Source organism: Chinchilla lanigera, unplaced genomic scaffold (genome assembly GCF_000276665.1).
Source record: "Chinchilla lanigera isolate Chin_1 unplaced genomic scaffold, ChiLan1.0 scaffold00071, whole genome shotgun sequence".
NCBI lineage: Eukaryota > Metazoa > Chordata > Mammalia > Rodentia > Chinchillidae > Chinchilla > Chinchilla lanigera.
The window spans coordinates 3,141,142-3,156,158 of record NW_004955472.1 but is presented as its reverse complement, the minus strand read 5'-3'; the positions used below and the strand labels follow the sequence as shown (position 1 = coordinate 3,156,158).

The following is a 15,017-nucleotide window of genomic DNA, read 5'->3' as shown; positions in this document are numbered from 1 at the left end:
TTAGAAGAGAAAAAGAAAGAAAGAAACTGTTGTTGCAGACTTGGTTCTCAGTGAAGCCCCGACAGGAAACGTGGTGCTGTCTCGGTGTGCTGACAGGCACATCTGAGCTGGGGCGCAGGGCCCTGGTTGATAAAACGCAGTGCACCTAGCCTGCTGTGCAGTTCCGGCTAAGTAGGCGAGTCCATCCTTGCTGTGTTTACACGCAGCCTTCTGCGAATACAAGGTCTCTTTAGTTTCCAAATGTTCAGTCATCCCCGAGAATTTCCTTCATTCCACAGACCAGTGGCAACAGTTCTTCCTTTATGGGAGAAAGGAAGACTTTGTGGAAGAATTCATCATTTGCCACTCAAGCTCCCCGTGTCTGGAGCAAACCCGTTTTCTTAGGACACATCCCAGCGTGTCTGTAGCACTTCGTCCTTTACACCCTCTCTCTGCTGCTCATTTCTGTCCAGTCTCTGTGACACTTGCTAAGTCAGGACAGCTTGTGTGCCTGTAACAGAATAGACTCTGTATTTGCCCAAAGTCCAAATGTCAAGAACCTTCCACTCGAGAGCTGTCTGTAGTACAGATTTTTACTTTTCTGATGGCTGTATTTCTCACCAATCAGTACACAATTCATGTATTTTCCATCGAATTATAAGAGCCCTTACAGTTACTAATTTTCATCCAAGTCAAAAAATTAGAAAGATTGCTTACCTTTCTCCCAGAAATTAAAAACTGAGTTTGTAGCATATTCCCGAGTGGGATTAGGGTTTATCGCTCTTAAAGAGATGAAAAGGAAGCACATCTCTCTCCTCCTGTCCGTGATTACTTCTGCGTCTGTTGCATGGATGTAAATGACTTTAGCCAGTGCACTTTTGATTTCTGTTGGACAGAGGTGCCGTCAGGAAGGGCGCCTTGTCAGGCAGTAGCAAGAAATGCAGCTAGAAAGTCAGGCTCTTTCCAGAAGCGTTCCTGGCACCCTGAGCAGGCGGCCATCCACTCTGTCTGTGTTTGCCATTTCGCAGGCTTGTTAGCAAAGAAGGCTGTGGAGGCGGGCCTGAACGTGAAGCCCTACGTCAAAACCAGCCTGTCTCCGGGAAGCGGCGTGGTCACCTACTACCTCCGAGAAAGTGGAGTCATGCCTTACCTGTCTCAGCTGGGGTGAGGGAGCGCTCTTCCACGTCGTGCACTTGTGCTGGCTGTTCACCAACAAGGGCGCCGCCCGGGCCCCGAGCCCGGCCTCTGACTCGGCGCTGCGCCCTGTCTCACGTGCCCCGACGTGGCCCTGGCTCACAACTTTCTGAGTTTTTGAGACAAATGAGTTACTAGTTGCCGAATGCAGTTTCTTCAACTTCCGTATTATCCCATTTGGATGACATGTCTCATAAAATTCAGAAGTCCTCGGGAGTATATAGTAATAGTCAATGAGACGTTAAAGGCGTATCTCATTTCTACTTTTAAATGTTCTAGATCGTTTGACTCCTGTTTAAGAAAAACTGCTAGTTCAGTTCTCCTTAGATACGTTTTACCTAAATGCTCTTCGGGGGGAACACGTCACAGAAAGAGCACTGTCGTGAACTTGCGCTGCTCTCCCGCTCCTCTGACCTGTGGCCCACGGCGGGGAGCGGAGGGCTCGCGGAAAGCGGCTCCTTCCTGTGCTTCCTCCGACACCTAGGTTTGACGTGGTGGGCTACGGCTGTATGACCTGCATCGGCAACAGTGGGCCCTTACCTGAGCCCGTGGTCGAAGCCATCGCCCAGGTAACTCCAGCGGCCTGTAGCTGTTCGAGCTGTTGTGTCTTCTGTGTGATATGTGGCTCCATTAGCCACCGCCCTCCCGCCTCCCACCTGTTCTCAGGAGAGGCCGGCGAGGGGTGCAAGGGCCACATCAGGTGATGTGAAAGCTGTCGCCGGTGGCCCGAGTGAGAAACGCGGCCGCCACTCCTCCCTGTGACAGGGTACTGTGTGTCTCGCAGGGAGACCTAGTCGCTGTCGGCGTGCTCTCTGGGAACAGGAATTTTGAAGGTCGAGTCCACCCCAACACGCGGGCCAACTATCTGGCGTCCCCCCCCTTGGTAATAGCCTACGCCATCGCCGGGACCGTCAGGATCGATTTTGAGAAGGAGCCGCTGGGTAAGATTTCCTTTGTGTGCCTGTGGTCTTTCTCCCAGTGAATTCAAAGATATTACTGGAAGAAAGCTGCTGCTTTTGTGATTAAAAAAAGAAGTGTAGAACCTCCAGAGATAAGACGATGGAGGATCTTTTCAGGGCTTGCCCGTGCACAGCAGAGGCGCAGCTGACGTGAACGCAGGCCGCCGAGCTCAGGGACATAAATGCTGACCGCAGTGGAGAGTCCCTTTCCTGCACCCGCTGTGCTCTCGCGATAGCAGTGCTTTAACAGAGGCTTCATGAGGACACTGCCAGACGCTTCAGTTGTTAGACTTCAGGAGAACGGCACTGTATCTCCTTTCTTCCTGCTTCTTGCTTGCTACGCTGCCCTCAGTCCGTGACCGGCAGACCAGGTCATCTGGAAACGGTGGCCCTTAGGTTTACTTTCAGGGAATCATAACTGCGGAGATGCACTTGATCCTGATTACGGCAGTGTCCCGGAGCGTGACGGTCATCCCTCCGCTACCTGCTTGCACGCGTGTCGGTGCTGTGTGACGGGTGTGCCTTGTGCTCAGACAGGCACCGCTCCGGCGGGCGTGAGAGTGCTGCTGGCGGGAAGGGAGTGAGGCCCCGGTACCTCCGGGGAGTTGGTTTCAGACCCCTGAGGATATCAGCAAACCCACCCATGGTCAAGTAGCTTGTATAAGACGGCGTAGTATCTGTATCCGGTCTACACAGGTCATCTCGAGATGACTTACAATTCCTGGTACAATGTAAATAACTGTGTAAATGTTCATCACGTAGGGAATAATAATGAGAAAAACGTCTGTACATGCTCAGTGGAGATGCAGCTTTCCCTGCATATTTTCAATCCTCTGTTGTTTGAACCAGCACAGGCGGAACCCACAGACGTGGAGACGCAAGTGCACGTTCAGTGTGATGTCCTTAAAGAGCACCTAAGATGAGGTTACGTATTGATCGGTTGATGAAAGTGTGGCCAGAAGCTCCGGGAGACCCGCCGTGCTTTCCCTGGGGCGGTGGTCAGGTTCACCCGCCCCGTGCTCCCGGGACGCTGTGGAAAGGATGAGCCCGAGAGGAGAGGGACCTGACTGCAGGCGTGAAGCGGGCAGGGCTGGGGCTTTCTCAGTGAGTGTGTTTTCCTCAGGGGTGAACGCAAAGGGCCAGCCGGTGTTTCTGAGAGACATCTGGCCGACTCGAGCTGAGATCCAGGCGGTGGAGCAGCAGTACGTCATCCCCGGGATGTTTAAGGAGGTCTACCAGAAAATAGAGGTGAGGCCCTCGCTGCCCCCACCCCAGGCACCTACGAGAAAGCCTCTCCCTCCTTCACCGCATCGTCGCCCTTGAGGCCAGCCAGAGTATGAACAGCAGAGAGTAACATCTCTTCCGCTGTCGGAGCGCCCCCGCCTCCCGCAGTGTGAAGGGGCCGCGGTTATCAGGCACTGCGCTCTCCACCGTCAGGAAGCCGTCGGGAGCTCGGCTGCCAGGGCTTACATGCAGTCCTCTCAAGGCCGGGCTCATGGCTGTGTGAAGAGAGTCCAGGCCAGTTAACGCACCCCGGCAGCCCTTCGCTGTCCGCTCCAGTGGAGTCCACATCCCAAGTACTGAGTAAATAACTTCCCCCAGGTTCAGTCATATTACTGTTTCCTAAGTTGTTTTTAAATATGTATTTTCCATAGCAATTGCTGTATGGTGTATTAACCTCCCAAAACTTAGTAAGCCACATGCGTATGTCAGCTTTTCGGGGTCAGCAAGCAAGATGCGGCGCTGCTGGCGCCCCGACCGTCGCAAGGCTCGGGCCGGATGTCACGGGGCTGTCGTCCTGGGAGGACCCACGTAGGCTCACTTATGTGCCGCCAGGCCGAAGTCCTCAGTTCTTCTCCATTAGCTGCCAGCCTCCCTCAGCACCTCCTGCCTGGACTGTCTCACAGCTCACAGCAGGGCTGCCGGGTTCCCTCAGGGAGCAAGAAGGCCAGAACCTCAGGCAGCCTCGTGTCCCTCTAACTAGCCCTGGAATGAAGTCCTAGGTGCAGCCCCAGGAGGTAGGATCGTTCCCACCATTTTCCTGTCCATCCAGAGTTCATGTATTTTGAAATTAGTTTATGACATTAAATTAGGATAAAAATGCTGGGTGTGGGGACACCACGTCTGTAATACCAGCGCTCGGGAAGCTGAGGCAGGAGGATTACCGTAAGTTTGAAGCCAGTCTCAGCTACACAGTGAGTTCAAGGCTAGCCTGGACTACACAGTGAGACCCTTGTCTCAAAAAGAAATGATAAAAGGACTCTTCCGTGTGTCTATAAAGAATAAAAACAGCTTTTATTGTATCTCATAACTTGAATGTTTCCTGTTTACATATTTGAATTTTCCCTGCAATGGAATGTGATTCGATCTGTCTTTCTCTTTTTTTTTAAGACTGTGAATGAAAGCTGGAATGCCTTAGAAGCCCCATCAGATAAGCTGTATCTGTGGAATCCCAAATCTACATACATTAAATCACCGCCATTCTTTGAAAACCTGGTATGACGTTTTATTTTTCAACAAAGCAAGTTCTGTATAAATCAGACTTTATCACCTCCTGTCCTTGGTCTGACTGCTTCTTTGAATGAAATCTGTGCATAGTCAAACCGATTATGCCGGCTGTGTCCGGCAGCTGGGATATTGGGCTGCGGTGACAGCTCCTCCGCCCTCAGTTCCGTGTGGCGGTGCCGAGGCCCCCTGGGGAGCAGCTGCCACCCGGACAGTGCACGGCGAAGTGGGAGACTGGGTTCCGGGCGGAGAGCCCCAGGACCTGCCCCACTCCGTCTCTGTCTCAGCCGGAGCCTGCCTTCTCCCACACTCGCCGTGGCGAGAGGACAGGATTCCGCTTGCTGTCCGGGCGCCCTGGAGTTGTGAGGGGTGCGGAAAGGATGCTGTGTGCAGCCGCGTGCCTGGGCAGTGCTCGTAATGCTTGCCCTGCTCTTCAGGATTGAGATAGGAACATTCGGGGTAGAGGTACCTCCCCCTTTCAGAGACGCTGCCTTGGTAAAAACCAGGAAAGGAGAGTGTTGAGGTAGAGCGGCCCTGTGCTTTCGGTCCGGGACGGAAAACACTGACTGCCTGTATTCTTCGCCAGACTCTGGACCTCCAGCGCCCCAAGTCTATCGTGGATGCTTACGTGTTACTACATCTGGGAGATTCGGTAACAACTGACCACATCTCTCCAGCTGGAAACATTGCGAGGAACAGCCCTGCCGCTCGCTATCTGACTCACAGAGGGTAAGTGGGAGCGAGGGGGGAGAGCGGGGTCAGTGAGCGATGCAGCCAGTGTTTCTGTCACGGGGTCCCTTTGGAACCAAACTTCGGTTTCGCGCTGAAGCCTTGAAAGCCGAGCGCTTTGTCTGTCTGTAGCTGAGAAACTTCCAGGAAGAGCCCTCCAGTACATGAATCTCAGCACAGCGCGGGGAAGAGGGGCTGAGCAAGTGTGCCCTTCCGCCTGCACGCGCCCCTGCCTGCAGCTCGAGGGCCTGCCTGCGCTTGAGGCCGGGCGGTGCTGCGGCCTGCAGCGTGTTACCGCCTGCCCTGGCAACAAACGGAACTTTACAGAAAACAGCTTTCCGAATTTTCAGCGCAGTCCCCTCTTCCCAGGACCCTCGGAGGCGGGTGCCTGTCCCAGAGGGAGCCTGCCGGGGCACCTGTTCTTAGCTAACGTGCTGCTGCTGTTGGAGGTCAGCTGTTCCAAAATCTGATCCTTCAGGGATCCTTTGGGAGGTAAATGGTCCGCCTCCTCCCCACCTCCCGCATCACCTCTTCAGATAACCCGCATACTTTTTGTTTTTTATTTTGGTTGGTTGGTTTGTAATTCTGGATACTGAGGATTGAAACGGGGCCTTCACTGTGAGCTACAGCCCCAGCCCTTTTTAAAATTTTTTAAATTTTAAAATAGGGTCTTGCTATGTTACTGCCTTGCCCACACTGGGCTTGAACTTGCAATTTTCCTGCCTCAGCCTCCCAGAATGCTGGATTATAGGCATGTGCCAGCACTTCCAGCTCACATAGTTTTTGTAATGGTGATTCTTGACCTCTTTTGACACATGAACTCTTTAGGAAATGAAATGAAAGCAAATATAATGTTTTCCACCAAAAAATGCACATAGTCACGTTTTGAATGGAATTTCAAAGATTCCTATGTATGTTTGCCTGCTCTTAAAGCCCAATCATAAACTCAATCCTCAAATTAAATCTAACCATTAAGTAATATTAACACCCACACCCCACCCCCTAATCTTTTAAGACATGGGCCAGTGAACCACTCCGTGTTCACTGTGAGATTACATCACAGTTTCCGCTGACTGGTTCCCACAGACAAGATCTTCCTCTGATTTGAGACCAGAAATAGCTGTTCTGCCTCTTCGGCATTGCTTTGATTCTTTACCGTAAGAAAGCTGTAATTACTTGGGGTTTCTTCCCTTTGAACTGAGTTCCTGCGAACTTGGGGACAGATGCACACCTGTTCCTGGGCAGCTGGTGGAGCGTCCTGTTGTCCCTTTTTCTCGGCTCCATCTGACTGCCCCACCCCGATTATTCTGTTCGTTTTCTCACTTGTACTTCAGGCTTTCGCCACCTGTGAAGATGGTAGGCCACCGTTCTAAGTAAATAAAATAAACACCCCTTTCAGAACGTCTCCGTGAGAGACCGGCAGCTGACCCCAGGGGAAGCCTGCACCACCTGCTTCTCGTCCGCCCTCGCTGGAAGCTCCGAGCACCGCTTTTCTGCCGTAGACGGCAGGGCTCCACAGATCCAGAGAAGCAGCTAGGTTTGGGGCACTTTCTCTCTCTTCTAAGTGTGATTCTGCCTGCGTCGCTAACCTGGCTCCTTTCCCGTCTGCCTTCGCAGCCTCACTCCAAGAGAATTCAACTCGTACGGCTCCCGCAGGGGTAATGACGCCATCATGGCACGGGGCACGTTTGCCAACATTCGCTTGTTAAACAAATTTTTGAACAAACAGGCACCACAGACTGTACATCTCCCTTCCGGAGAAATCGTGAGTATCGTCTCCTTTGCTCCGGTTAGAAGTCAGTGTGGTCAGGCTCTGGGGGTTGCGTTTACTCGGTGACTTCGCTTTGCGTTTCTCGTCGCCGCCCCCTCCTGCCAGGTGCCCGAATGTGCTGAGTTTATCACTGACGCCGATTAAAAACGTCTTGCCTAGAGAGTCCACTTTGTGGTTTAACTGAGTCTTGCTTCTCGGAAATTGAGCTTTAAAATATTTTGAAATTCCATCAGACTACTTCAATGGGAAATCCTGCCTTAAATTAGAGGACGTTTACCAAGGCATGCTGCCCTGTGGTCTAATTAATTAAGTGCTAATTAGCAGATACTTTAATGCACGGTGCCCAGCAGGAAGAGAGGGAGTCTGGAGGCCTTTAGAGGCCTGCTTGAGCGCTGAAAGAGGCCGTCTGGAGCTGGCACCACGCCGGGGGCTGCTCGCCCGTGGGGGTGGAGGGTGAGACGGAGATGCCGCACTTTATTAAAGCCACGCAGTCTGGGTTTAAACCCCAGCTCCACCTCAGACCGGCTGTGGCCAGTTATTTACTTCGCTAAACTTCATTTTTCTTACCTGTGAGTGGAAATAATATTTACCATGTAAAGCTCTAGGGCATAAAGTGAAATAGAATAATGACCCGTGAAGCTGGCGTAGTGTCTGCCACGTGTGGATCGTGTGTCACTTCCCCTAAGGATGCTGTGACACTGCCTGGAAACGTTTGAGGGAGCAAGCAAAAGAGGGAAGATGTGGGATCCGGAAAAGCGAAGGAAGGGAACGCCCAGGGTGCCGGAGAAGGAAGCCCCCTCGGTCACAGGGACGCAGCACAGCGCGGGGGGCAGCCGTGCAGGTTGGAGGCAGACCGCAGGGCTCAGGAGGGGCCCCGCCCCTAGGAAGAGTCTCACGGTGCACCGCAGGGTGTTTCGACTGACTTTAAAGATGTGTGCTCTGAGCAGAGCAGTTAGAAATTAATCATTGGGTAGGGGCACAGATACAGGTGAGCACGCCAAACAGAAAGAAGGTTCCAGTAGCAACGTTATAAAAATTGCCAAGAAGAAGAAATCACAGTACATTGCGTGGCTTGTCTATAAATAGAGCTTACATAATTGCAGTGATGCAGGTATCAGGTAAGTGGCCCAAACGTCTGGGTATCTTCTGTGGGAGGCTGGGCGGGGGAACGCGGCGGGGTGGGGGCAGCAGCGGTTGGAGGCGATGAGGAGGAGAACTAAATCCTCGTCAAGGTAGCGAAGGGACAGATGAGGGTGCAGATGGCAAAGTAAGAACTGGCGGTTCGCACACTGCCTAGGGACGCGAGGCGCGGTGCCAGGAACTCCGTGCTCTGTTCTGGAGGAGCGCGTGCCGGGCACTGCTGCCTGGTGAGCCGTCCAGCGTGGCTCACGTAACAGACGCATCAGCACAGCCAGATCCTAGGCCTGCTCGGTCCCTGTGATCTTGAGCAGCACAGCCTGCAGTGACCCGAATGCTCAGCTCAGTAGTAGTTTTGAAAGCACTTTTTGAAAGACGTACTTCCGCAGTCTGAGCACACGGAGTTAGCGATCTTTGTAAATAGCAGGTGGTTTTTTCTCCCTGGTCTGGGAAGTCTCCTGACCATGTGGCTGGGCCCAGGAACACGTTTACTATGTCTGCAGCAGTTTCCGTGTTCATGAGTTCTGTCCAGCCAAAGCACACGGGGCCCTCCCAGATCTACTCACTGCCACGTGAAATTAACCACAGCTCTGTCGGGCCATCAAATAATTTGTGGAAAGCCTACTTCAGAGTCTGATTAAATGTTTATCTTTTATCTTGCTGACTTACATAGCTAGGGAAAATAATTCTCAAATGTCTTGCTGAAATCTTAACTCAGCGTAATATTCAGATTCTTGTGAGAACTACCTCTGTGTGAGTAGGGTGTTTCTCATATGTAAAAATATTAGCTGTTTATTTCCTTTTACAATTGGTGCTGCCATCCATGTTTCCACTATCTTCATCTTGACCTGCATGTAGAGCAGAAATGAATTTATTTTTGTTCTATATAATTTCAGAACATGTTACTGTGTGTTTTGCTACCCTTTATAGCTGACCATTGCTGAGACTCTCATACTGAGTTTTAAAACAGTTTAGGTAATGGAAGAAAAAAAACTGATTCAGTTTCCTTTTTTTTCCTTAATGCCCCAGAATCTGAATGTTTTTATAAAACTGGGCAACAGTTAGGCATTTCCGTCAGAGTGGGAGCCACGGTCTGACAGAAATAGATGAGTTACGTGGGGCTCGTGGGCCGTGTGCCCCGTTGGCTGAGTGTCCCGTTGGCTTCACACTGACTCGGCCAAATGCCGACCCGACCCCTGCTCTCACCGGGGCGCGGCGCCCGCAGCCACGTGCTTTGCCTCTCATGTATCGGTAAAACCTTCCTTTCCTCTCCCTCAGCTCGATGTGTTCGACGCTGCTGAGAGGTACCAGCAAGCGGGCCTTCCTCTGATCATCCTGGCCGGCAGAGAGTACGGCGCAGGCAGCTCCCGAGACTGGGCGGCCAAAGGCCCCTTCCTGCTGGTGCGTGCGAAGCAGAGTTGTCCCGGCGGGGGGCGGCTGGAAGCGGGCGGGGAGGGGGCCCCGGAACAGTTTGCTGCTTCACCTTTCAAGACGGAAGAGCGAGTTCTGGAAGGTGTTAGTGCTTATCTCCTGCTTCTTGGTGGATCTACGTTTACTTCCTTTAGTGGAGCTTAACAATCTAAAGTTGAGCAAGTCCTTTAGACAGGCCTGCCATGCAGCCCCTGGACTTCGGGCGTCTGTAGATCAGTTTCGCAGGAGGTTTGTGAAGTCAGACGTGATAGTTACATGCTTATATAGAAGTTTCATGTTTTTCAGAGTTCTCAGAGGTTGGGGACCCACTGTTTATTAGTGCCATTGTCCCAGATAAATGTAAGGCATGGGCAAGTTCAGAGATGGGCACCGTGAGGAACCCGGGCCCTTCCGGGAGGGACCTTGGCAAGAGTAGACCCCACGTTTCTTGGAAAAACGAGGAGTGCGCACTTTTCGTTGCCTTTCACTGCCTGTGAGAGATGTGTGGATAGGTGTCTCGGTGAGAAAGAGCAGCGCTGTCCGCCTGGCCAGACAGCGTTCGAGAGCCGCCAGCCCTTTGAGATTTGCCCTCCTGAGGTGCCCCGTAGGAGGGGTGGTGCCGGCTGGCCCTGTGAGCAGTGACGAGCCAGAGCCGCTGCCAGCTTCAGTCCCCGGGAGGGTGCAGGGATTAGCCGATGTTCACTTAAATCACGTACAGCTCACACAGACAGCGCCCACAAGTAGTGCGGACCGTGGCTGTCCGGCAGGCCACCCTCGGATGCCATCGGACTCCACCCCAGCTGTTTTTAATTCTGTTTTGAGGTTCTTTCTCCTCGCTGCTGGGACACAATACGAGACACCCAGAAGTTACAGGAGGAGAGGTCTGCTCTGGCTTGCATTGTGCAGAGGCTTCTACACGGCCGGCTCCAGGGCGGGGCGGCTGGCAGAGGGGGCCTCTCAGGCAGGGCAGCGGGAAGGTGGAGGGCGGAGGAGGGGTCTGAGCTGCTCCGGGCCACACTCCCAGTGACCCCCTCTTCCCGCCAGCGTCACACCCGGCATTAAGCCCACCGGTGTAGGAATCCAGTGTCACACACACAGAGCCAGGGTCGCTCCCCCATGGCCGGGCACCTCCCTGAAGCCCCAAGGGTGAGCACACGGGGCTCTGGGGAGACATCCAGGACTGAGCCGCAGCACGCTTCCTTTGCTCTAACGGGGGGAAAGATGTGCTCCGACTAGTTGGTAGTGGGTCACAGACTTCCCTTTCTGGAAACTGCTGAACAGAGCCAGAGAAATAAAACAAGAGGGTTTCAGGCGGGGGTTGGGGTGGATAGTGGAATTAAGACCAGGACAGTAAGCGACCAGGTTGGGCGCTCTAAACTCTAACAGAGGACAAGCAGAACTGACCCCCAGGGGTACCGCAGAGCCTGCGATTCCCGCAGAGTGGCTGGGGCTGGCGGGCAGGAGGCTGGGTGACGGCATTCCGCGGCTGCCTGGGCGGAGCCACGGGCGGTGCTGCCAGGTGCTCGGGAGGGCGACAGCTGTGGTCTCAGCCCCCGCGGTGCAGAGCTGGGGACCCGGCGCTGCGTTCAGAAAGCTCTCCACGCCCCCGAGTAAACACACACGTGTACATCGCTGCCAAATATCCCGTCCTGAAAGAATCTGCCCTCCTAAGGCAGTGGTTCCCAATTCAGAAAATACCTGTGACTTTTTCTTAAGTGACTATTCTTGGATCGAATCCCCAGGGGTTCCGTTTTTATTAGCCAAGGAGAAAGGCCTGGAGACTGCGATTTTAAGAAGCTGCCCGTGGTGACTAACCCGCAGTACAGTTTGAGAGCCCTTGCTCAGCAGCCCTGACTCCCTGGCCCCTCCTGCCCTGTGCAAGTGAGCCTGACGCAGCAGATCCGGGGAAGCACCTAGGAGTCAGGGTTTGGGGCTTTGGGGTTTCTTCTTTTGTCTTTTTGAGAGAAGGTCTCACTATGCAGTTCAGGCTGGCCTTGAACTCACTTTGTAGCCAGGGTTGGCCCCAAACTCACGGCAGTCTTCCTGCTTCAGCCTCCTGAGGGCTGGGGTTACAGGCATGTGCCAGCACACTTGGCTCAGAGTCATTTTTTAAACTTTGAAGTGTTTCTTTTCTTTTCTTTTTTGTACCAGGAATTGAGCTCAGGAGCTCACGTTTGCCAGGCAGGCACTTACGCTGCTGAGCTACATTCCCGGCCCCTGAGTCATATTTTTAATAAGCTCCCCTGAGTGAGTCTGAGGCAGGTGCCTCAAAAGTATGTCCTAGCTATTAAGAGACCTTTTAGGTATGTAATATTTATTACAATTAACATTAACTATCAAGTATGAGTTAATGGGGGATTCTAATTAGGTACGCTGCTTTATATTGTTCCATACTGTCAGTTATACAGTACGTATAAAATACCTGTAAAGGAGGGAGCCTCATATCAAGACTGTTCAGCAGTTTTCTCCTTGAAACGGGAAGTTGAACAGGTCTGCAGTAGTCGCTTTGCACTGGTGTGTTCTGAAAACTGCTTTTTGTTCATTGGTACTGGAGTTGAACCCAGTGAGTGCTGAGCTACATCTCTAATACTTTTTTATTTCCTTTTGAGACAAAATCTACTAAATTGCCCAGGCTGGCCTCAAAGTTGTAGATCCTCCTGTTTTTGACTTCCAAGTAGCTGGGATTATAGGCATGCACCACCTACCACATCAAACCTGAAAACTGTTTTCTTATTAAATCTTCTGTGTCTCCTGATACATCTGCAATAATAGAAAAATTCAAGGGAATTTTCTTTATGTATCTGGTATAGCTTCCCATGCGTGGAAGTTTGCTAAATGATCTTGTATCTCAGAGTGGCTGAGAACGTGGTCAGACTACATAATTGGAATACCAGATCGTACCAGTGATTACTGAGCAAAGAGAGACAGTAATGGCGTCTGCTGTGTCCCAGTGCTGCGGAGAGTAGAAGCAGAGAATTCATCTAAGTGCTTGCCTAGTGCTGGTGCACGGTAGCTGATCAGGCTCACTGCTCTTATGTCTAACCGGAGGATAACGTCTCCTGAAAGGTTAACAGGTACTTACAGTGAATTAACTGTGGGAAGTCTTGACTCAAGAATCCTTCCGTAAAGTTTTCAGGTACCTGAAGAAAAAACTGGCACTGTGTTCAAACTGCTCTCTTGATTTTTCAGGGAATCAAAGCTGTCCTGGCCGAGAGCTACGAGCGCATTCACCGCAGTAACCTGGTTGGGATGGGAGTGATCCCCCTCGAGTATCTCCCTGGTGAAAGTGCAGACTCTCTGGGACTCACAGGGCACGAACGATACACTATCATCATTCCAGAAAGTCTCAGGCCACAAATGAAAGTCCAGGTCAAGGTAAGCCTGCCTTGCCCCGTGCGGGACCTCTGCCCAAGGGCCCTTTGCTTGCAGTCAATCTTGCTAAAAGGAAATCAGTGGGATTTGGGAGAAAAAATATTAAAACTCAGTAGGACTGCGTTAGACTTGGAGTCCGACTTGTCTTCACAACACAGTGAGGATGATGCCCTCTGATTCATTACTCACAGGGCAATCACCCGGCCAGTCTCACCGCGCCCCCCCAGCCCGCCTCCGTCCTCCCTCCAGTCCCCCTCAGCCCAGAGCATAGTAATGAAAGCTCAGAAAAATGACATTTTCCTATTACCCAAAAAACCCTTTTTGTTCTTACAAAAATGGGATCACCCTACACGTTAGCTCCTCCCGAAGCTTCTTACCGGAGCGCCGGGGTGAGAATTACAGAGCCTTCGGTGAGGAAAGCAGGAGTGTCCACTGCCGAGGTCTGTGTTCTGGGCGGAGCCGGGTCAGCTGCCTAAAGCGCAGCCCCGGCGACGCCTCTGTCCCAGCGCACGCCTGTCCTCGGGGAGGGCTTCACGCGTCCTGTCTCCTTGTCACTACTGGCCGCTGCCCTCAGAGCCACTCTGGCTCCCAGATGCCCTCACCTGCATCACTCTGCTGCACGGTGCTTCTCCCGTCAGTCTCCCAGGGGTCTTACCGGAAGTAGATTCGGACCCTGTGGTCGGCTGGGGCCACGGCCACGGCCCACGGGCTGCTCAGATCTAGCGTGGGAGCCGGAGGACCAGCCAGGCGGAATCGCCCTGAGACGGGGCTCGCGCCTGCTTCTTTGTCATTGCAGCTGGACACTGGGAAGACCTTCCAGGCTGTCATGAGGTTTGACACTGACGTGGAGCTCACTTACTTCCACAACGGGGGCATCCTCAACTACATGATCCGCAAGATGGCCCAGTAGGCCTGCGTTCCCACAGCGCTGCGTGTGGTGCGCGCTCAGGGAGGCAGCGGCCACCCAGCCAGCGCGGCCGGTGGCGAAGCCGCCCTTCCTCCACACGGGACCACCGCAGCGCAGTGCCGCGGTGCGGGCCGTTCCTGGAGGCCCGGAGCCGGAAGTCTCTGCGTTCTCTAGTTTTGTTAAATTGTTTTGTCTTTCTAGAATTTGGAAGCAGAATTGTGGCAAGATCAGTAGTGCCAGAAAGAGAGCTGGCTTATCTTTGAAGTTCCTGATCACAGGACATTGATTTTTCACTCTATTAATTAAACTTCAGCCGAACACTAGCAAGTATTTTCAGAAGCGTCTCCCACCTTTTGTGTCATTTTCCCCTGTTCTCCTCTGCTCGGTGAAACCCTTCTGGGGAGGGCTGTTCCTTCGTGTACTGTATCACTGTTAACGGACGTAGGTAGGCGAGAACTTTTTCACACTTCAAATCGTAATACTCTGATTGTGATTGCCCCCTTCAGAAGGAATACTCCACACACCCGGCAGACAAGTCAAACATTGAAATTTTTTGATTATGTACCTTGTAGCAGATCAACATGAAAAGAAAAATGTTTTCTTTCACTATCTTCAGAATTTTTTTCCAGAAAATATTTTATCACGGGGAAATGTTTTGGAGGTGCTTTGGGAGAAAAACAGCATTTCTGATCTGAGTAAGATTAAATGTATTTTCATGGAAAATTTGTCGCATTTGGACTCGAGTTTGGCTGGGTGTGTGGCCATGGTGTCGTGGCACTTACGGCCATCATCCTGAAGCCAGGGTGACCTTCGTGCTCTCCTTTCGCACGGCCACACCTGAACCGCGCAGGTGCAGCGGAAGTGCTCAGGAACCAACACGTTACCTGGCCTGTGCGGGAGCGGCAGATGAGGACGGGTAGCCTGACAGCGGCAGGCAGGGGGGGTCCAGGTGCACAGAGCCTAGCCTTTTCATGTGCTGAAGTTTATGTGCTCACTTCCACCATGGAAGTCCTCCGGGGGATGCTGTAGTCTGCTCTGGCTGCTATAACAGAAT

The 15,017-nt window shown here is 52.4% G+C and overlaps 1 protein-coding gene across 1 annotated transcript in view; it reads left to right on the top strand.

Annotated features, from left to right (window-relative positions):
* Window positions 1-14,686, top strand: part of Aco1 (aconitase 1, soluble) — a 29,487-nt gene extending 14,801 nt beyond the window's left edge. The window contains exons 11-20 of the mRNA XM_013522946.1: window positions 1,008-1,143; window positions 1,658-1,742; window positions 1,958-2,114; window positions 3,256-3,380; window positions 4,524-4,628; window positions 5,224-5,366; window positions 6,984-7,131; window positions 9,553-9,675; window positions 12,874-13,059; window positions 13,853-14,686. Coding sequence (XP_013378400.1) covers window positions 1,008-1,143; window positions 1,658-1,742; window positions 1,958-2,114; window positions 3,256-3,380; window positions 4,524-4,628; window positions 5,224-5,366; window positions 6,984-7,131; window positions 9,553-9,675; window positions 12,874-13,059; window positions 13,853-13,966 — 1,322 coding nt within the window. The 3' untranslated portion in view covers window positions 13,967-14,686. The remainder of the gene's footprint in view (window positions 1-1,007; window positions 1,144-1,657; window positions 1,743-1,957; window positions 2,115-3,255; window positions 3,381-4,523; window positions 4,629-5,223; window positions 5,367-6,983; window positions 7,132-9,552; window positions 9,676-12,873; window positions 13,060-13,852) is intronic.
* The last annotated feature ends 331 nt before the right edge of the window (window positions 14,687-15,017 follow it).